At 31.7% G+C, this 23,322-nt stretch overlaps 1 protein-coding gene across 13 annotated transcripts; it reads right to left on the reverse strand.

The window, feature by feature from the left end:
* Positions 1-999: 999 nt before the first annotated feature.
* On the reverse strand, positions 1,000-19,996 carry LOC146920634 (uncharacterized). 13 transcript variants are annotated; one of them, XM_085714023.1, is made up of 15 exons: positions 19,512-19,996; positions 11,787-12,293; positions 11,523-11,690; positions 10,085-10,165; positions 8,780-8,836; positions 8,561-8,620; positions 7,131-7,567; positions 4,961-6,200; positions 4,530-4,603; positions 4,383-4,418; positions 3,874-3,934; positions 3,219-3,365; positions 1,865-1,973; positions 1,480-1,549; positions 1,000-1,268 (listed from the first exon to the last, which is right to left on the reverse strand). In XM_085714023.1, exons 1-8 carry the CDS (start codon positions 19,834-19,836, stop codon positions 5,622-5,624), a joined length of 2,214 nt encoding a protein of 737 aa, XP_085570149.1. In that variant the 5' UTR covers positions 19,837-19,996; the 3' UTR covers positions 1,000-1,268; positions 1,480-1,549; positions 1,865-1,973; positions 3,219-3,365; positions 3,874-3,934; positions 4,383-4,418; positions 4,530-4,603; positions 4,961-5,621. The 13 variants fall into 13 exon arrangements, with proteins under 13 accessions (XP_085570149.1, XP_085570148.1, XP_085570147.1 ...); XM_085714022.1 differs by having other exon boundaries at positions 1,000-1,353; XM_085714021.1 differs by having other exon boundaries at positions 1,000-1,549.
* Between the last annotated feature and the right edge of the window lie 3,326 nt (positions 19,997-23,322).

Below are 23,322 nucleotides of genomic sequence, written 5' to 3' on the forward strand. Positions count from 1 at the left end.
GAGTGAGGAAGAAAAGGAAAAGAGAACGAGAAAATTGAATTTTCTCGAGAAAATGCAACGGAAAAATTGTTCAAGGTGGATCCCATATTTGCTCTGATACCATGTTAGGAAACATGGCATCCATCATCCATGGATGAAAGGAGAGAAAAGCTTATGAAAGTGTATTATTGATAGTAAAATGTGATATTACAAATGAGGAAGTTATCCCACTAATAGGGTTATTACAAGTATATATACTACTACAAACTAGTATCTCTAATATTTCATCTGAATTAAAGTTATCACATCTCTAGCTATTTCTATATTTTTTTACTAATATCCTGATTTTTTTTTTGTTTGAATAAATTAATATTCTGATTTGCATACAACAAATTATTAACAATAAAATACTATAAGCTTTCCATGGTAAGATAAGAAAAAAATAGAGTGGTCGAGGGTTTATTACAAGACCTTCATTTTTCCATGGATCGATGAGAGCTAATATTTGTGATGATTAAAGCAAACAATACAAGAACAGATGTTACTATTTGTTGTCTGCAACTTTCTGCATAAATTTTATCAGATTCCACAATTCTATTGCACTATTATATATTTGAATGATCAATTTCCACAAGCAATTCACTACAAGAAAATATGTGATTTGCTACGCCCGTTTCTGGAGCTAATACGCAGCTAATTCCTAGCAAACGAGTTTAGCTAGAGATATGCTAGGGAATACCTATTGATTCGGCCGTAGCATGGATTGAGAGACAAATTTGCTAGGGAATTATTTCTTAGTAAATCCGTAGCTAGTAAAACATAAATCATAGCAAATATTTAGTTAATCCGCAGCAGAAAAGCATTCAAAATCAATTTTCCGCAGCAAAATAACCATGACTTATCATAGCAATTTGGCAACAAATCTACAGTAACATAACTAAGACTTGGCGCAGCAATTCCATAGCAAATCTACAGCAGAAATTTAACAATTTTTTTTAATGGATCCTAGCAATTAGGACCTTTTAACCTTTTAAAAAAAACATTTAAATCACTACCAATCAATTAATGGATTGAGCTTATACATGTGAGTTGAGCACATAGTATTATTTAATGAATTGGCTCATTCAAGAGTGGAGCTTATACATGAGATTCTACCTATTATAACAAAAATTAAGCTTATACATGAAAAAAGTATTGTTTATCAAAGCTTCTTGGCATGCTGTAGATGAATTTGGCTCATTCAAACTACTATCCTTGGTACCATATGAAGATATACACTCAGCAAGAAGCTAGAAAGAAGAGATCAACATTATGTTACCAGCTTTGTCCCCAATGATGATAAGTACAAGAAATTAAAAGCATAAGATATCTGAACTGAAAGAAAGAAAAATCTTCTCAACCACTTTTAACGAAGCTTCATATTTGTTAGCTTATTATATATCAGAAGAGGGCGGCTTATACGAAACTGAAACAAGATAAAGGATTCAATTATATGTGTACCTTGGAGGTAAGTTCATCTAATGCAGGATAAGCAGCCATCTACAACTCAGTTGTACATGCAGCAAGAAATCTAACAAATCAAATGGTTAAACAAAAATAAATGTCACCAAATGACAAATGGTTTGGGGCTGGTGTGACCTTGAGGTTAACAGAGGAAGTACCTGCTTATAGAAATTTGCATTACTATATCATGATACACACTTATTTTATAAGCTGCAGATTAAGTTGACTATTCAAATAAAGGCCAATTCAATGATTCTAAATTTGAACTTAATTTCAATGCTTTCCTAATACAACCCAAAATCAGTCCCAAATTGCTTTAAAAACTATGCAACAAGACAGCTCCCCAAAGGTTCACAACCAGCTAGCAAAATCAGAATCATACTTGAAGTGACTCAGCGTCGATAGCCATCAAGTTGGTTATTTTTCCAAATGCAAATTGTTTTTCGCGCTTCATGAGTAAGCGTTAGAAACTTGCGAAATACTGCAGCCACCTACAAGGAAGAAAATTGGAACACCCATGACATTTTGTAAATATTGAGCTTCACATAACACTCCCAAAGACCTACCAAACTAAAGTTCAGATAGCTCTTAGTCAAATCTCCAAAACAAGTAGTAGTATCATCAAACAGAGCAAATAAATAAATTAAGCATCAAAACTGTTGTCTTCGCAATGCATTCAATAAAATTCAAAAATCAGCAAATAACATTTATTCAGATTCATTTATTTCAAATACCAGAAATTTATGTCAAATACCAGAAATTGTTGTTGTAAATAATTTCAATAAAAATTCACATAGTATCTCTTCCATTGCTAACATGGCGGATATAAGTTAATTTCAGTTCAAGATCAAAGCTTCTACTTGAGCCTTAAATGCCAACGAACATGTTATCAAAGCTTCTACTTGAGCCTTAAATGTCAATTAACATGTTATCAAAGCGTTTGGAAAGCAGAAAAATGAAACAAGAAATTAATATGCAGAGTTTCAATCAACTCCAAACTATTATTTTTTCTTGTATGATTAAACTCATTAATTCGCTTATGAGCACCAATCAACCATATCAGAATTCAGATATGTAGATGTGATGCAACAAATTCAACTGTACATACATGAAAGAAATGTAATTCATGTGTCATTAATTGAACAATTCACCCACAAAAAAAGAAAACAAGAGTTCACTTATTGCTGCATGATAAAAGCTCATATTGAGTATAATATAAAGGCATGCTAAGTATCCAAATAACAAACCAATAAACTAGTCATTTTTTAAACGACATGTGGACTTCAATTGCTTGTTGTTAGAACAGGGGATCTTGTTAAAAAGCCTCAACATCGTGTGGGTAAAAAGCCTCTACATCATAGGAAATGATCATGTCAAAGGAACGGTAATGACAGGATTTAAAAACATTGCTAAAGAACAACTATATATTATCCTGAAGAAAAACTGATCTATGAAGCTCATCAACGCCTTAAAAACGTCCTTATTTAATGCAGTGTAAAAGAGGAAGGGCATAACCATACAAACCAAGAGCAGTGAAAGATATAAACCAGAGATACATGCACATAGAAATATAGTTGACCAAAAAATGTCATAAAAAATGAAATTATTTAATGGAGTAAATTGTAAGGATTGTTTAGCAAGAATCTAAATTTTAAAAACTAACATAGGGTTATGATTAAAGATTATTATAAAGACATTTGCAAAGGCACTCCAACATTTAAATTATTGATACTTACACTTGACATTGAGTCTTCAGAGGCAGAAGACGTAGTGTCTGTAAACAGAAACTGGATCCAGTACAACTCGAACTTGTCAGAAATTTCCTTCAGAAGCTCGTTTCATTGCTCAAGTGGTGGCTTCGGAACTGACAACAACTTGACCACCTGCAATTGAAGTCAATTAATCGTGTTTTTAATTGTAACTTCCACTTCATAAAATATCATTCAAAGCGAAAGCTTTTGTTTGACATTGCATCCTTCACCGTCATGTGAGATTAATTTTTATATAAGAAGGACGAGTAAATCTTGTTGTTGAATCTAACCATGAATTAATATGAATAAAGATGTGTAACTAATAAAACCATTTAATCTTGACTGTATATGGTTAATGGCCAAGATTTCTCTCATGCACATATATCCTACTCACAATCTAACTGTGTGTGGGTTTCTTTCGTGTGCATATATCCTACTCACAATCTGAGTGTGACACCACACACGCGCACACACACACTTTCAATGACTAAAAAATCATCCGAAGTTCTGAATATTAAACTTTATACGCAAATGAATAGTTGGAATATTTAACTTTATCTTTTATTAACTGGAAAATAGGTGACCATAAAGCAGAGGTTGCCTAAAGAAGGGAGAAAAGATAAAGGCTCGAAACACTTACAACAAACCTGAGGAGGAGACAAGACTTGCCCACACCAGAATCTCCAGTCAACAAATAGTCACTGAAAATAACATAGAATGCACCAGTCAAAGATATGATACTTTCATGTATGCCTATCTTTTTCCTAAAGAGAATGACCATAGAAAAATGGGTGACTATGACATGGCCCAAATGAGTTATAGTCTATAATGGACTAAGTTTTGATAAGCATTGATATATTATAGAACAATCAAGAAACATAATTATGTTATAATATACAAATGGAGACGAAATTTATTCACGTAGACCAAAACATAATTGGATCATACTATACCAAAACTCAAGCTTGTGTGTGCCACAGTAGACAGAAAAACATGATCGTCTAAAAGGTAATGTGTACGCTGCCACATATATAGAACATCATTTATAATTAATTAATCCTATATTAAAGTTATGCACCGACAACAAATTCTCCTTTACTTTATTTCGAAAAAAAAAACACATTCTCCTTTACTAAATTGTTTTCTGACCTGTACATCATTTATCCAAATGGACTTCACTAGCTCCTGAAATGGTAAAACCATAATCAATATTCACAATGAAGTATGTAGCACCAAAATCAATAGAAAAAGGTACATAAAAAAATGAAATCAACACTATCTTCTCTAAAATCTTACAGAAAGAAGCAAGCTGCTTGAGATACTCTACTCTCTTCCCCTAAAATTTTACAGCAAGAAGAATCAACACGGTCCTGAAAATTATAACAGAAAATTCTATGAAATCAACAATTCAATAAACATACACATTAATATATCACTATCAAACAATATAATAAACTGAAATCAAATAACCTAGATTATCCATTTGAAGTCTAATCATGCTCAACCAGTCCAGTACATGCGTGATCCGTGAATACAATACATGCTCGAAATATCAAAGTTCAGAATCAGTGAGCAAAGTTAAAAATCAAATTGTAATTAGATCAGAAATATCAAATTTAATCTAATCAAGCACAATAACAAATCAAAAAATCAAAACCCTAATATGTGTTCAAAACCAGAAAAATTGACTTCAAATTAAGAAAAATATATACAGAGTAACTACATACCGCAGATTTGTGAGATCAAGAAAAATTGACTTCAGAATGGACGATTGATTTGGATATGCAAATGATTCAGAATCGATTTTGGAACCACAATCGATTTTGAAAAAAATCAATCGATTTCAGTGTGAAGGAAGATTCCATTCGAGCATTTGGTGCAGATGAGAGTGAAGGGAGAATGATGAGTGAGGTCACGGTGGTGGAGAGTGAAGGTTGTGGTGGTGACGGGGAGTTTCAGATCAAAAGGATTGGTGGCCGGAGTGGACGTGACGGTGGCGGAGAATCGCAGAAGAAAAAGAGGTTAGAGAAGGGTTTGCATCGGAGAGAGAGAAAGATAGTGTTTCAGCGTTTTTTTTTTTAAGTAAAAATAAGAAAATAGTAAATTTTCAATATGATTTATCAAAAATAAATAAAAATAAATAAAAAATAAAATAGTAAGAGGCCGCGTATCCAAATGGTAGCCAATTGATTTAATATTAACTACCAATACATTTCATAGCAAGTTTCCATAGCAAATCTAGTTTTTTCTTGTAGTGATTCTCCTGCCACATTACTGATCACTTGTCCAAAAGTATTTCATGCATACAACTAGTTGATACGTGTGAACTTACTATCATATACATATATGATGACTTGATGAATGATCTTAATTAATTAGCAAGTAGTTTCATTTGAATAAAACTGTAGACTTGAAAATCTCAATAAAGAGTCGCAACTGTGAAGGCACAAGAACAATAACCGGAATACTTGCAAATGATATGGCTGTTATTATGACTCCTTGATGTTCCTTCAAGAGCATAGCAAGAGAAGCACAAAAAGCAACCATCATCGACACAACCGAGAAAAAAAGCATAACGAGGCCGAAGAGTAACTTAAGTGGCAACGACTTTAAGAAATCCTTTTCTGCATAACGCGCCGTGAGAATTCCAATGAAGAGAAGGACAGAAGTTGAAGAAGTGAAAAGAGATATTGCATCTGCTATGATGAACACATTAAATGTGTAGTCATGTAAGAATAGGGGAATTCCACTGTCTTGATTGTTTCCACCAGGGACAGTGAAGGCTGCAGCAAACATGATGGTTGTGATGAGAGTGGCAACAAGTGTAAATGAACCTGCTGTATCTTTTGCCCATTTTTCTCCTGCTTTCACTAGCTCCTTGTGGCTTTCTGTAAATATCTCACGAGGCTTCTTATCTTCTATATTTTTGGCTTCCTTACACTTGGGGTGCACAATTTTCTCAACCTCCTGCAATCATCCATTTCATAAAATGAAGGAAATTAAATCCTATGTAGTTAGTTTTATTATGCAGCCAGCTACTGAAATGCATTTTGCTATAATAAAGTACATGTTTGGATAAATAGCTTAATTAAGTGCTTTAACATAAGTGTTTATCATATATGTGCTTGTGTATAAACTATGATCTTGTTTGTATAAATAACTTATTTTGAAACTTATAACATAAACACATTAGATAAGCACTTGTGTAAACTATATTTATAAAAAAAGATAAAAAAATAAAGTTAAATTGATTTCGTTTAAGTTATAAATTATTTTCATAGGTTATCCTAGAGACTTTATGGAGATACGGTGAAAATAACTTAGGATATGTCATCAATTGTTTCCATTAATTTTCTCAAATAGTCTTACAAATGTTTATATTGATGAATACGTTCAAATAAGTCAATCTAAACATATCATATTTCTATAATACGAGATAAAATAAAGTCAAATTGATTTCAAATAAACAATAAACTTTTTTATAAGCCATACACTATCATGAAATAAGGTGAAAACTATTTAGACACATGTCACGAACACAGTTGAAAAAAAAAATGTCATTAACCGTTTCTACAAGCTCTCTTAAACCATCTCACAAAGAATTATATCAACAGATAAATTCGAATAAGTAAATATATGGGTATCACTACGTATACTCTAAGAAACCAAGGGTAGATTTAGTCCATTTGAGTGGGTTCAATTTACCCCGTGAACTTAAAAAAAAAAATATTTTTATTTATTTTGCATTTTGAACCCTATGAATATTTTTGCAGCACTATAGGCAGGAAGTTCAAGAACTCAAAAGTTTGAACCCCTAGAACTCAAAAGATCTTATATATCACCTATTTCGCATGTGTAGAGTGAGAAAATATATACTATGTGACATGATTTACTAACCTTAAACCATAAAATCTCTCTTTGCATTTGGAGAGCAGGACCAGATCTACGGTGAAGATCAAAGGAAGGCCCTAATTTTCCAGCAAGATGTAAGAGGGTATTATCAAATGCATCTACACGACATCTTAGAATTTCCTTTCGTCCATTTACACTTAAGTCATGTATGAGTTGGAAGACTTCTTTTCTACGGTTCAAAATTGCATGTGAAAATATGCCTCTTTTATTTTTATCAATAGCCCATAAGAGGTCAGGGTTTGCCTTCCTCATTGCATCTATGAACTCAATATTTCCATGCTTAGCTGCTTTCAACATTGCATCGTATGCTGAAGCCTCTCTCAGTTCAGATTCCTTAAATTCTTGAATTTTTTTGTACAAGCAATCTAATATTTCAAGCACTAGACTGTGGGTCATTTTCTGATCGTATATTTCTTTTATTACTGGTGATCATAGAATTGAAGAGAGGGAATTAATTAGTGCTCAAGTCAATATATGTTAATTGATACAACAACATTGTAAATATATACTACAACTTTATTCCAGGTAGTGCAACTTAGATGATAAAAGACCGTAAAATACTTGATATGGGGGGAAGATTTAAACCTAGAATCCCTACTACTCTACAACTTATTAGATGGTAGTAGCACTTAATTAATTTCTTTGATCACGATTTGCTGAAGTCAAATTTTTTCGGCAATGACTCGGACTGACAAAGGTAACCATATGATCGTGATTATACACTTGAAAAAACATATTTAATCTTTAGTCTATAATTTTAAAAATACCAAACTTAAATTTGGATCGTCCAATCATGATCAGACAACCACTAACATGTGACCGTAGAGATTTGATAACCGCAACAAATCCGGGTCTTGACAACCACACCCCAACAAACACATTGGCGGCACAAGATGCACTCATATTCCACAATGTGCATAACAAGTTTAGTAAAGACACACACCGTGCGCGGTATGATTTGTAATGCATTGTAGCCATCATTATGAAAACACGTACTCTACTATTCTTATACTCCCTCCGTCCCATAATACGTGACCTATTTGTAAAAAAAATGGTCTTAAAACAATTGACTCATTTCACTTTTCAATGTAATATTAATTACATTTTCCAATTATACACTATAATTATTACTAATTTCATCACTTTCATTTCAATATATTCCATTTTCCATTTATGATTAAAAGGAATGCACCATTAATACTTTGCATGGACACTTAAAACCATTTTTTCTCTCTCTTTCACTTATAATTTTTTCTTAATATGTGTGAAATGAACAAATGACTCACTTATTTGAGGATAGATGGAGTAATGAGTTATAACTACTTAACTGATTTTTCTATATGAATAACTTCCTACCTACTAATAAATAGGGAAAAAAAATGAAGACAAAAAGTTTTAAATTTTGATCGACTTACCAGACAACTTTAATATTACTAAATCCTGAAATGACATGTGAATATGTATAAGTATCTGACCTGAAAAAGAAAGTCACCAGAGAGAATAGATTAAAACATATGACATGAAAAAACATGATGGCAAAAAGTGAATGAACCAAGATCAACCCAATATGTATTCACCCTCATATATCTGTGGATGTGGTACTGGTTCATCCATGAGAATTGAAAAATACTTACCAAAGAGATGTACTTTCGAAATTTTCAAAATATTGAACATCCATCTAAAGATCCTTCCTAAAGAAGAATGAGAGTTAAGATTTAGAATATTTCATTCATGTAAAGAAAATGAGATAACAAAAATTGCTTAATTTGCTCAAATTACATAATAATATCAAATTAAACGAACAAACATTTCATTGATCTTTTTAAAGTGGGGGTAGTATCACTTGTACTATATCTCAATTTTGTGGGAATAGTACATTATCAACAATTGAACAAAAGTCTTGGCACGGTTTTGAGTGGGAAAAGGAGCTCCTTAATACGCTCTTGGCACGGTTGGAGGGGGTGGCGTTGGGCGAAGGTGTTGATTTTTGGGTGTGCAAACCGGATAAGGATGGGATTTTTTGGGTAAAGTCTTGCTATTTGTTACTTCAAAGGCTAAGCGATGTGGAATGAGTTTTGTCCCAAGAGGAGGAGGTGATTTTCCGGGAACTTTGGAGGACACGCCGGCGAATGTGTTGGCTTTCTCATGGACGTTGGTTCTTGGTAGGATTCCGACGAAAAACAATCTTGCTAAGCGAAGGCTTATGGGGGCGGATGAGTCTAAGTGTTGTGTTTTCTGTGATAATGTAGATGAATCGGCGCTTCACCTATTCCTCCATTGTGGATTGATTAATAAAGTTTGGAGGGAGGTTATGAGGTGGTTGGATTTTAATTTTATCACTCCCCCAAACTTGTTCATTCATGCTCTTTGTTGGTCAAGAGAGGTGAGAACCAAGAAGCTTAGAAGAGGTGCGTGGTTGATTTGGCATACAGTGGTTTGGAAGACGAGAAATAACCAGATTTTTAATAACAAGATTATCGGGGTAGAAGAGACGGTGGATCAAATCAAAGCTATGTCGTGGCAATGGAGTTTGAAGCGTTTGGAAATTGCGACATGTTTGTTTTATGAATGGTGCTGGAACCCTCGGCATTGCCTTGTGGCTGATCCGGGTGGCTAGGTGTAGTAGGTTGTTTTGGGTGTTTGCGGATGGGCAGTAGGCTGCTATCTGTGTACAGCACCTGTGCAGTCTGTTAGGTTTTTTCTGTTTGCAGTTTGCGCCTTCTGTTTTGGCAGCGGCTGTGCTGTTTGTTTGTGGTGGTTTTTTTGTTGTTTTCCCTGCTGTGTTCCGGTTACAGGGCCTGTCTGTGCTGGCTATTTTTTTGTGCCCGGTCCTTCGCTCCTTGTGAGGGCTGTGTTGGCTTTATATATATCTTTGGCTGTTCAAAAAAAAAAAAAAAAAAAAAAAAAAAAAAAAAAAAGATAAGTCATTCAATCAATACCTGTGAAAGATGTTTTGGTTTTGAGCTGTTTTTCATGTGGAACAACGTTTGTTGCAATCTTTCTGTCTGGTAATCTCAAAACTGGAAACAAAAATAGATTAGTCTTGGCTCTCCATTAACATTAAATACAAAATAAATATTTCCATACATAAATTTATGTACTAATAGTCAAAGTATACAAAAGAGATAAAACTTTAGATCACTCGTAACACTAAGGGCATAAAAGGTAACACTGAAAATCAACAAATGTTTTTTTTTTTTTTTGATGGAGCAAACAAATGGTTTAGCTGTCAACAGTTTTCATTTTGTATTTATGGTAATAATCAATACACAGATAAAACAAATGAATAATGCTATATATCCCGACACTTTTTATCCCGACAAATTCACGAGCATATGATGCAACATGACCAGGGGCGGATCTCTTTGGAGACCCCCAGGTGCCATGGCACCCCCCAAGATTGCTATATATATGATATTAGGGATAGTTATAACACAAATTTCCCTTGGTTGCAGTGGTGGGGGTGCCATACTTTCAGCGAAATTGCACTGGTTCGAGTCCTGCCTCTGTCGTTTTTTAATATTTCTACTGTAATTTTTTATGTTTTTATTCAAAAAAAGCATTCCCGTGGGAATCGAACCAGCTCCCTCAGACCATAATCAAAATTGAACAACCACTGGCCTGTTGGTTACTCACTGTTTCTTCATGAAACTATTTAATTTATATTACATACAATTTTGGTACCCCCTACAAATTTACTCAAGATCCGCCACTGAACATGACCATCGCCTCTTTTCCATTTTTTTCCAGAACATTCACTTCATGTAAATGGAAGATCTGACGGTGGATAACAGTTCAGGAAGCTCTCGGGTTAAAATGTTTCGATATCATACCCAAAACGAATATGGAGAGACGTGCTTCTTATAGCGAAAGTTTTTCTAGCGAACTCATCACGAACAGTTAATATATATATATATATATATATATATATATATATATATATATATATATATATATATATATATATATAGGGGGCTGTTAACTTGCACCCACCTAAAAACACTAAGGTGCAAGTTAACAAGCTGCACCTACTAGTTATTTACCAAAACACCCATGTTTTTCTATTATAAACAAATATTATTTATGCTATTTACAAAAATGTCCTTTTAATTAAAATAAAGTTTAATAGAGACAAAATGGTGTTTTAGTAAAGTACAAGTAGGTGCAGCTTGTTAACTTGCACCTTAGTGTTTTTAGGTGGGTGCAAGTTAACAGCCCCATATATATATATATATAGACACTGTAGCAAATCACTATTTTCTATCCCACCATCTGTTTACTGCACCAAATGAAAATCTAAGGACAGGCACAGTTTGTGATAGCTTCGTGATGCTATACTTGTCGAAAAATAGCAGTACTCAAAGAATATAGACTTACTTTTGTAAATGAATCGCCGTATGAATCCATATCTGCTGCCACTTGGGAATACATGAGGCATACGGGCCAAAGCGTATAACGGTTGCACACCATCTGGTTCAGTTTCAGATTCGGATTTGTGGGCAAGTGGCAATTGCGGGAATAGTTGGAGTAAACGCAAAGCCACATCTATTTGATAACATATTAGCATTTCATAAAAAAAAAAAAAAAAACCAATTAAAATGAATTAAACTTTAATTTAATCAGAGGCATATCACGACATACCAAATATTTCTGCATTGATGCACCGTGTTAGAAGCAAAACACGGTTGTGGAAATTTTGATCTTCCATGTCTTCCGACTTATAAGTTTTAGCGAAAAGATAACTAGTCATATCTTTGTGTCCCTTAGCGGCCGCAAGAAGAACAGGAATTTCACCATCATTAGTCTTCATAAATAACAAGTCTTTTCGGATGACTTGCCCTCCCTTCTTCTCTACCAAACACTTTGCTATATTGGTATTTCCAGTCAACTCAGCAACAAGAGTTAGGGCTGTATAACCACGTTTGTCTTTCATTTTCAATAACTTGTCTTTACCTTCCTTCACCAAATTCTTTACAATTTTTTCGTGGCCAGCAATCACTGCGACATGAAGAACAGTCCTTCCTGAAGAAGACGTGGAAAACATAGATTTTTCATCGCTATTCATGAATGCTTTTGCATCATTCCAATTACCACTCTCAATAAATCTATGGAGCGATCTATAGTGAAGGAGACTATCGTCTACCACACCTGCAAATTAACATATGTTTTAAGCTACAAACATTTGTATAAGATACTCATAATTAAATGAAAAAAATGTTTTGACACATAAACTAATGAATTCAACAATTACATAGATGATTAAAGGAGATTAAGTATGTTGTTAGTAATGGTTATTGGATGGTTGTTGAATATAACACGTGTCCAAACTCATTAATCAAACAATCAACATAAATAACCACAACTTTGAATGCTATTAACCTCGATTTTTTAAGTGCATATTTGAACTCAAATTATGGTTAAAGAATATGTGTATTGATTACCTGGAAACTAAGTATATTTAAGCACAATTTGGTTGGTTATCGGACACACACATGGACAACTTAAATTAGTGGTTAATGAAGTTCAAATTTGAATTTAATTGTGTTCTCAAAATAGTTTACAAAAAGTGACATTCATCATCTAAAAGTTGGTTTTGGAGGATTGATAAGTTAGTCCAAAACTCCAAATATAAAATTCTAAAGGTAATATAAACTTGTGCTCTAAGGGTGTTAAAAAATCTACAAAAATAAATTATGACTTGAAAGTATAAATATTTACCTTTTGGAGAAATAGAATGCACAATTTTCTATATCAAATTTCTATCTTTAGTAGACAAACATGTTCTCAAGGCACTTGTTATTTCCAAAATTTTAATATCGTACCGAAGTTTATCCATTAAGTGCCACCCACAATTTATATGCACTAATGAAACTTAATGCTCCATCCTTTTCACAATACTATCGCTTTTGAAGAAATTACACATACCAAGAAATCAAATAAATTTGGTTATTTTTGATGAAATTTTGTATTTTTTCTATAATATCCTTAAAAATTTATTATCTCATTCTATTATTTCTCTCTCTACAATAAATAGGTAAGGATATTATTGATAAACCAATAATTAATGTTGCATTGAAACTTGAAAGTGACAAGTAAAGTGAAACAAAATTATTCTACGGATTAAAGGGACAAGTGTTGTGAAACGGAGGGTGTAGTATTGAATGTCCGGAGACATGTGTATTGCGAAATAATACACATTTTTCTTTAGTTGACACCGTTCTTAGTGCATTAAATTGTGAATTTTTTTTTCTTCTGACCCTATGACAAAAAAATTGATATGTCTGCCCCTAGTTCAAAATTATTGATACAATTGTCCTTGTTCTTCATTTCATTTGGCGAACATACACCTTTTTTTTCAACTTTTTCTGCAACTTCTGACTGCTCCCCAAATAAAATGGCGAACATGGTTGGTAATTTTTTTCATTTAATTTTTAGATGTATGCCATTCAAAATGGTGAGCATGCTCAAAAGGAATGATGCATGACAAAAACATAACCAATGGTGCCTAAGATGATCAGAAGCAAAGATTATAAGCTGAACACTCGTTTGCTTTCTCTGGTTTTTAAGGTGAACACATCGATCTGCAATCAATTTTATATTAATAGCCTTGTCAATTTTTTTTTTTTTTTTGGGTTACTAATAGCCTTGTCAATTTGAGGTTACGGTATTGTTTGTTCTCTTTTAGTTTGAGAAATTGTACCTTCATGTGTTTAACTTTACAAAATAATCTTTCTTAAAAAAAAACTTTACAAAATAATCATCAAATCTGGAAGGAGCGAACACCCATAGTGTTTAATAAAGAATAAGATCAATAGAGACTTCATAAGAGACCATTTGAGCTGCATATCGTAATGCTCCTAGAAAGGCATATTTCGAATATAGAGGAGTGAAAGTTCCCAACAACGAGTTGTTGAGCATGCTCGCCATTTTGAATGGCATACATCTAAAAATTAAATAAATAAAAAAATTACCAACCATGTTCGCCATTTCATTTGGGGAGCAATCAGAAGTTGCATAAAAAGTTGAAAAAAAGTCTATGTTCGCCAAATAAAATGAAGAACAAGGGTAATTGTATCAATAATTTTGAACTAGGGGCAGACATATCAATTTTTTTGTCCATGGGGTCAGAAGAATTTTTTTTCTTCTTAAATTGTTCCCTAAATGGATATCTTGTGGTAGAGATGGTTTGTGATCCCAACACCTATTAGATGCATTGTAAGAAGAAGGTTCAGTTGTGGCTAGAGATCATTTTTGTGCTATCACTTTAGTGGTTAACCTATGGTTAGGAGAAAGAAGTTTATTGAGTTTGGCGGAGTTTGTAGCTTCTGCACCCTTGACACCATTGGTAATGAACTTGCGACATGGAGATAGTTCCTTGACTATGCTTACAATAGATAGGTCGACATTGCTACGTGAGGTGAGATTGAGATGCCCATCTATTTATTTATGGGTTGAGTTTCTTTATGGACAAGCACAGAGTTATACCCTGGTGATGGACATATTATGTCTGCTACTGGAGTGCAAAAAGGCGACCTATTAAGGCCGCTCCTTTTTGCTCATGTATTACACCCTCTTATTCATCATATCAGAGATAGTTGCAAGCTTCTTTTTCATGCTTGGTATCTTGATGACGAGACTCTTGTAGGGGATTCAGAGGAGGTGACTAAAGCTCTGGACATCATTCAGGGTTTTTTGCCAGAATTGGGCCTAGAATTAAATATTCGTAAGACTGAGATCTTTTGGTCTTCATGTGATGGTAATAATTAAGCATCATGGGGGTTGTTTTCTGTGGATATTGGGAGGTCGACGTTGGGGTGAAATTGCTCGGAGGGGTTGTTAGCCGAGATAACGGTTTTATTGAGGAGTTCGGCATGAAGAGAGATTTTAGAGCTGCTCAGTTATTGCATCTTCTTCCACAGCTACGAGATCCACAGAATGAGCTTCTTCTACTTCGATCATGCATATATATCGCCAAACTTTTCTTTGGCTTAAGGACGTGGCAACCGATTCACTTGGAGGCAGCAGCTATGTTGAAATTCACCTCAAAGTATTTCAATTCCATCAAAACATTACATTACCTTAAAACATTTTTTCATCCAAACACACTCTAAGTTTATTTTAGAGTCAACTACGTATCAATCCATTATAGAAAGGAATTATACAGAAGAAATTGAAATTACTTGTTCAAAAATAATGACTATGCTGGCAAAGCCAATATAACTTATCAGCAAGAACACTTTGATATTCATTAAACCACTAATAAATTGTTTCTTCAATATAATATAGCACAAAATTTTTGAAGTGCAAATTAATTGTGACATTTTTTTTTGGTTACATGTGACATTTTATTATATTAATTAATATAATAAAATGTCTCATATAGTTAATTAATGTGACATTTTATTATATTAATTAACTATATGAGTGAACTCTTGATTATATATTTAAATTGTGTTAGCTATTTTTTTTAGCCGATTGTGTTAACTATCTATCTAAATTATTGTCGAAATTTCCCAAAAAAAATTAAAATTTGTTGTCGAAATATCCCAAAATAAAAATAAAAATTGTTGTCAAAATTTGATGTCAAATATGTGTTAAGTCAACCTTTTTTAAGAGAATGTGCTACAATAGTGTGTTTTGAGTTTCGATTCTAGGGTTATCACCTCGATTCTAATGTGTATGGGATTTCGATTCTAATGTGTATGGGATTTCTAGCACGTGATCTGGGGCACACCCCTAGTGTTCAGGTCCGCCCATGACGTGATAGTGGTGCACCCTGCAACTCTTCCTAGAATATGGATATGGTGTAGGGTTGTTTGTTGAGATGTTGTCGAATCTTAAACAAGTGAGCAAAAATATGACTGAAAAAGACATTTATGATAAGTTTAGTTGTCAAAGTGATGAGCTCCAAAAGCCAACTTAATACTTTTAATAGAAAAAAAAAATAGAAATTCATGTTTTAAATTATGCACAGTTAGAGCTTCCGAGTTTTTTTTTTTTTTTTTTTACAACATTATTTTCAAGTTTCTAGAGAGTCAAAACACTTATTTTACTAAACTTAGTCTTGGTATGTTCATTTCGCACTCCTTTTCTTCCACATCTTTGATATCTTTATTATTTAAAAAACCATTTAATTGGTATATAATAATATCAAAATATTTTTTACTTTATAAATAATTTTTTATATATCTTATTTTAATTTTTTTACGGCAAATAGCATAAATACTTTAAGGGTATATCGAAAAACAAAATCAATTCCACAGTAGATTTTTAAAACAGCCGTTGTTTTTATCCCAAAAGTAGGATAATAATACTACCAAAGATTCCTTAAAAAAAAAAAAAAACTACCAAAGATTGGAAACAAAAACAACTAGCAAAGATGTGGAGTGAATGTAATATATATATATATATCCTTTATTATAAAAGCTAGACTTGGTTAGCAAACATGTTGCCCTAATTTGCCCTAATCCCTAGCATTTTTCCCTCCTAAACATGCTAATCTAATATCACCCGTTGATTCGATCTCTATTCTCAAACTCCTCATTTTCTCTCATATAACTTAGTTAATGCTAATTGAAAACGAATAACACACTTTTAATGCAATTGAAAACGAATAACACACTTTTAATGGCAATTGAAAACGTAGTTAATGCCGCTAATCTAATCTCACCCGTTGATTCGATCTCTATTCTCAAACTCCTCATTTTCTCTCATATAACTTAGTTAATGCTAATTAAAAACGAATAACACACTTTTAATGCAATTGAAAACGAATAACACACTTTTAATGACAATTGAAAAGATAGTTAATGCCACTAATCTAATCTCACCCGTTGATTCGATCTCTATTCTCAAACTCCTCAATTTCTCTCATATAACTTAGTTAATGCTAATTGAAAACGAATAACACACTTTTAATGCAATTGAAAACGAATAACACGCTTTTAATGGCAATTGAAAACGTAGTTAATGCCAATTTGATTAACAACCCCCTACAAACTTTTAAATCATATCCTCTCCTCATGTTAACTTGAGAAACTTTCAATATTAACGATTGCATACCAATTATCCTCTCCTACCATCATTTTTACATCAAAACAGTTTAGACTTAACAATGGAAAGTGATGCACTAACTCTCTTAGCATTGCACTGCTTGAAGGGTACAATGTTTCATCTTCTTTGATCTCTTATGTGTTGTTTCGTTTATATTTTTCAGCTTGCGCTAATTTTTTTGAATCTTTGATCTTTTTCAGCTCCATTAGATCCAAATCCTATAACAGATTTGGAAAAGTTTGTTAACAGATTGCGAGTTCAATATAGAACTCTTCGACTTGAGTTCCATGTAACAGATGTGAGTGCAAGACTACTAATACTGTGTTTTTATAAATGTAAACAATTCAAATTAAAAGTTCATTTGATCATTTTTGTCGCTTACAAATTTAGGATGTATATGTTTTCCAGGGTGCACTTATGTTGCCAAAAACATTTGTCTCTGATTTTGGTGTATCTCTAGGTGATTACGCAACTTTTATCGACTCTAATAACAACCAATTTGAGGTTATGGTTGAAAGGATACTTGATAGCATGTTTTTAACTACTGGGTTCAATGCCATACACGACTTTTATGATGTCCGTTTGGGCGGAACTATTGTGATGGTGTTTACCGGTGCTGGACAGTTTGGGATTAATGTGATTAATCGATCAGGACGTGTTGATGGAGATGGAGAGAGCACTAATACGGCCTCAAATGTTGTTAATGTTCAAACATTTTTGTTATGTATGCTACCATTTCATTTTGTTGCTATTGTTGTCTTAAAAGTGAACATATTTTTAAAACTGATATAAAACTTCTATCAACTATATATGTTTACATTATTGCGATTGATTCGATTAACTTCTACGTGGTATGACCCGTGCGGTAGCACGGGTCAAGAGTCTAGTATATATATATATATATATATATATATATATATATATATATATATATATATATATATATTTCCTTTTTTGAAGCATAATGCCTGATCCCAAAAAATTTTCTAAATTAATTATTTTGTTTTTGGTAAATGTTAATTTAAAATTCAAGGTCAACCTTGAATTATTTTATGATATGAAAGAGAAATTTTAATTTTTTAAATCGTATCATCATTTACGGATGAAAGAGAAATTTTAATAATTTTTTAAATCGTAGCCTCATTTATGGCTGGTTTATATTAAAGAATTTTTATATTAAAGAATTTTTCATATACATGGTGTTTTCACAATATTACTTTGTTTTTGGTCTTCTGTATGATCTCTAATTTTTGTCTTCGTTTTCACACTATTACTAATCAACTTTAAGTTTAAAATATAAAAAAATAAAAAATAAAGTGTGTTTAAAATGGAAATGTGTTAGAATATTACATATTATATGCAGGGGTCGGTGTTCGAATTCCGGACACCCGATTTCTTCACATTTAAAATGTATGAGTTATAACAACCAAACTATTGATAGAAAAATGGAAATGTGTCATAAACATTAGAAAGAGTTAATAACATATTCAAAAACCATAATTATAGTATGTTGGCAAAGATCGAAATTTGATATCATAATAAAATTGTATGTACAAACATGATGCAATACAATATTTTGGAAATCAAATGCTAATATGTTAATTGTTGATTTGTTTGTATTAAAGAGAAGAAAAACAATTTAATATCACTTTTATGACTTCACTCTTTAGCTCTCTCATTTCGGCCACCGAACAACCTTTTATCTCTATGATGATATTATGTAAGGGAAATGATAGATACAGTGACAAAATTTATCAAAAAAATTTCAAGACAGTGTATTTGGTAACACATTTCCTTAATTACACACCATTACCTCCCTTGATTTCTGTCAAATAACAAATTTAATTGGTTGACACCTTTTCTTGATAAATTCTTGATAAAAACTCTTTAGATAAATAACAATGCTCATTATGTAAATAGCATAATTGTTCATTTATCTATTTTAAAACAAATTTGTTTATTATATAAAAATTATATCGTCATGAATTAAAGAATTAACCAAGCATCAATTGAATTTATAAATGGATAATGTTAACTAGTATCCTAGATACTAGTTAAAGAAACAAATATAGCAATAAAGTGTGAAAATGTTCATCAAAATCCAAAAATTGTTTTTTTTTTATTTCTATACATTAGTACCCAAAAACATTAGTTAGCATGACCTTTTTATAAATTACCAACCTCTCTGCAAATTAATACCTGAATTATATGAATATGAAAAAATAGTTTCTAAAGTCTATAAAAATTTAAATTTAAAAGTAAGTACATACTATTGACATATTTTGGAGATTAAATTGACGGATTTTCATGTACCTTGTTCAATGTCGGAGTCGGCTTTCAATTCTGAGCCGTATGATGCACTAAAATAATTCCAAGCATCTTTAGCAGTATGAAAATCTCTAATATGTGCAAGATTCTCTGATCCACATGCTAGTTGAATAATATGCAAAGCCTTAGCATTATCCCTGTTCCATGCTTTAACTTCTTCTTTAGATCCCACACCTATTGTAGAAACAGAAGCCACAACTCCCCACACATCATGCCCCGCAAGATAGTTTCTCACCAAACAGCTCCAGTTATCGTAGTTGTCTTTTGTCAGTGGTTCAAGAACTATTCCACTTGCTGCAATGCTTGCCATTTTTTCTGATTCTGGATGATCAAATGAAAGACACAAGTATAGCAACAAGTTAATATATTGTAGTCCCTTTCAATTGGTGGACTCGTAATTTTGATCTACTAGAAAATTTATGGATGAATATTCGAGTGTGTATAGAGTGCTAAGTTTGGTTTGTGCAAATGATTACAAAGGGAGCAACTAATAATTATTATAGAGGAAATAACAAAAAAATTAAAAAGTGTTAGAGAAAGCTAAGTACTTACAATCAACAAATCTAACCAGGGATGGATCCAGAAATTTCAATGAGTGGGGTCAAGATCAAATATTGTAAATACTTATAAAAAAATATGAATGCATAAGCGTTAAAATAATGACATTTATAAAAAAGTTAGAAATTAGAAATGTTATATACTACTTCCTTTTGTCATTAATAAAAGCAAATATTCTTTTTAAAGATCTTGAATAATTGATATATTGTATTATAATATATTCTAGATACATTAGTTATTCAATGAATATAAAAAAAAGAATCTTTATTTATAATAATAACTAGAGGGAATGTTTGAAAAAACTAATATTAATTTATTCTATAATGATTAGCGAAACGATGGGCACCAACAATATATATAAAAAAATTATTGCGCTAAAGTTTGAAAATTATGAATGATGTTTTTTATGAAATTTTGTTTAAAACTAAAAATATAAAAAAAATATTAATTTATTCTATAATGATTAGCGAAACGATGGGCACCAACAATATATATAAAAAAATTATTGCGCTAAAGTTTGAAAATTATGAATGATGTTTTTTATGAAATTTTGTTTAAAACTAAAAATATAAAAAAAATTGAAGAATAGCTAAAAATATAAATATTTGTTGCTTTCAAGTTATAACAAATCAAACTAACTATGATTATCTATTGCATTGACACCAACAATATAACAAAAAAAAATACAATCTAAATACTTTTTTTTTATGACACCAACAACAATCTTTATTATAGAAAATGTTGTTTAAGCGTATAATTGAGATAATGAAAAAGTAAGTATAAATATACTCATCTAGTTTGTTACATTTTTTAAATGATAAAGAAAAAAAATATCAGACATATCGATATTCATATCATGTTTGTTACTTTTGTTTTAATATTTAAATTTATTCTTAACGATTTGTTACGTGTTATTTGTATTGAAAATCAAGGACATTTTTTGAAAGAGAAAAAGCCAACTCAAAAAAATTGAAAAAGGTTATTTTCGTTATATACTGTATAGATAAATATTAGAGGTTAATGTAGTGTTTCTTTTGTTTTGTTTTTTGAAAGGAGAGGTTAATATAGTGTTGTTTTTTGAACAAAGGCTAATATAGTGTTATACTCCATTTGTTTGTATACATGGTATTTAGTGGCGTGCTTTGTCAAGGTTTAGATGGGAAAAACTTCAGTGCCTTTGGCACTCAGTGCCTTTGTGACATTGAACCAATAAAATTTTGACACATGTCAAAAACCTTTAAAACCAGTTTTCATAAAAAACGACTTAGAAGGTTGAGAATATATAAAATAAATCCGAAAGGAAAAATGATTTTATTACCATTTATTTTAAACCCAAATTATCAGGATATTACTCATGTAAAAACACAAATTAGATGGTGTGAAGAAACAGCTCGATATTATCTAAAAGAAGATTTTGATTATTTTCTCTTTAAAGAAAATATAGAATTAGCTGATTCGTTAAGAAAAAATCTTCAAAAATTAGTCAGATAAATCATGGATGGTCTTATTAATCCATTTGGAAAAATAATACCCCAACCATTTATATTAGAACCTAATTATAATAATATAATTAGAATGAGAAATCAAATTAATTGGTTAAGAGAAACAGCATATTGGTTCCTAATAATTGAAAATAATTATTCTACATATTGGGAATATGAAAACTTTGCAAATCTTTTAAGCCTTAAAATACAAAAGTTTATACATGGCTAGTAAAGGTGTAAGTGAAAATATACAAGATATTTTTGAAAACCTAACAGTACTTCAGGAACAGTTAGATAAAATAGTAGAATTTCTACTAAAAGAATTTGAAGAAAAACTCAATGAAAAATTATCTAACTTAGAAGAAAACCAAAAATTGTTAGATGAAAAACTTTGTGTTAAAATAGATGATTTGATCGATCTATTAAAACTCTTACCTATAAGAGATAAATGTCTAACCCTAGAAGAATTACAAACTTTTGTCAAAAAAGAAGGGGGGGATATGGTAGAAATTTCAGAAAATATTGAAAAATCAGAAAAAGAAATTAACTTTTTCGCGCCATTACCCTAATATGGACGAAACAGAAGAAGAGATAGCAAACCAGCTAAATGAATTACAAACATTAATGGCTTCCCTAGACATTAATAGGAAAAACCAAATAACCGAAGAATCTGATGACGAAAACAAGTTTGTTTACGACTTTGGTTCAGAAAGTTCTTTCAGTATGGAAGAAGAACCACAAGTAGGACTTGTGAAGAAGGACATTATGCAAATGAATGTCCTAAAAAGAAAGATTCTAAAAAAGAAACCTTAAAATTAATTTGGGAAGTAGGTTTCGAGCCAATAGAATCAGATATAGATTCTGATGAAAGCAGTATTTTTGAATATACTACTGAAGAAGAAATTGAAGAATGAGTAGAAAAATTTTAAAAAATGGAAATCCTAATGCAACATTTATCCAGGTAACACTGAATAAAAAAAGAATCATGGGTTATATTGATACCGGTGCCACTTTATGTTTTGGTAGGAGATCCATAATTAAGGAAGGATGGATTAAACTACAAAAACCAAAAGAAATTATCTTTGCTGATAAGAAAAAACACCAAATCTGGTTTGTTCTAAAACATGTTTTTATAAAAATTGAACATAGATATTTCTACGTAAAATCAATCTACGAACATGATTCTGGAATAGATCTGATAATAGGAAATAACTTTTTAAAGTTATATAATCCTTTTATTCAAAAAACTGATACAATAACATTAAATTGGTTTGATGTTAATAACCCAAAAGAAAGTGAATTTGTTACAACAAACATTATAACAAAAAATGAAATTTTAAAGGCAATTTCAGAAAATCTTAACATACTTAGATGTATGTGGGATAAAAGAAAGTTTTACTTAATAACTGAACAAAATCTAGAACATCATCTAGATCAAGTTTGTTCTGAAAATCCATTGGATACTATAGTAAACAAAATACAAGATTTAATTGTTGTAAAACTTAAAGATCCTAAAAAGGAAGTCAAGGCCTTATACAAGATCCCTTACTCAGGAGAAGATAAGGAAGAATTTAAAAAAGAAATAGCAGAACTATTAGAGAAAGGATTAATAAGTCCTTCTATTAGTCCACATTCAGCGCCAGCTTTTTATGTCAGAAAACATACTGAGATAAAAAGAGGAAAAGCTCGAATGGTGATCAATTATAAAAAACTTAATGAGGCAACTATAAGTGACTCATATAAGTTACCAAGAA

The sequence above is a fragment of the Medicago sativa genome, chromosome 5, assembly GCF_051527215.1.
Source record: "Medicago sativa cultivar Bolivia chromosome 5, Bolivia_mono, whole genome shotgun sequence".
Taxonomy (NCBI): domain Eukaryota; kingdom Viridiplantae; phylum Streptophyta; class Magnoliopsida; order Fabales; family Fabaceae; genus Medicago; species Medicago sativa.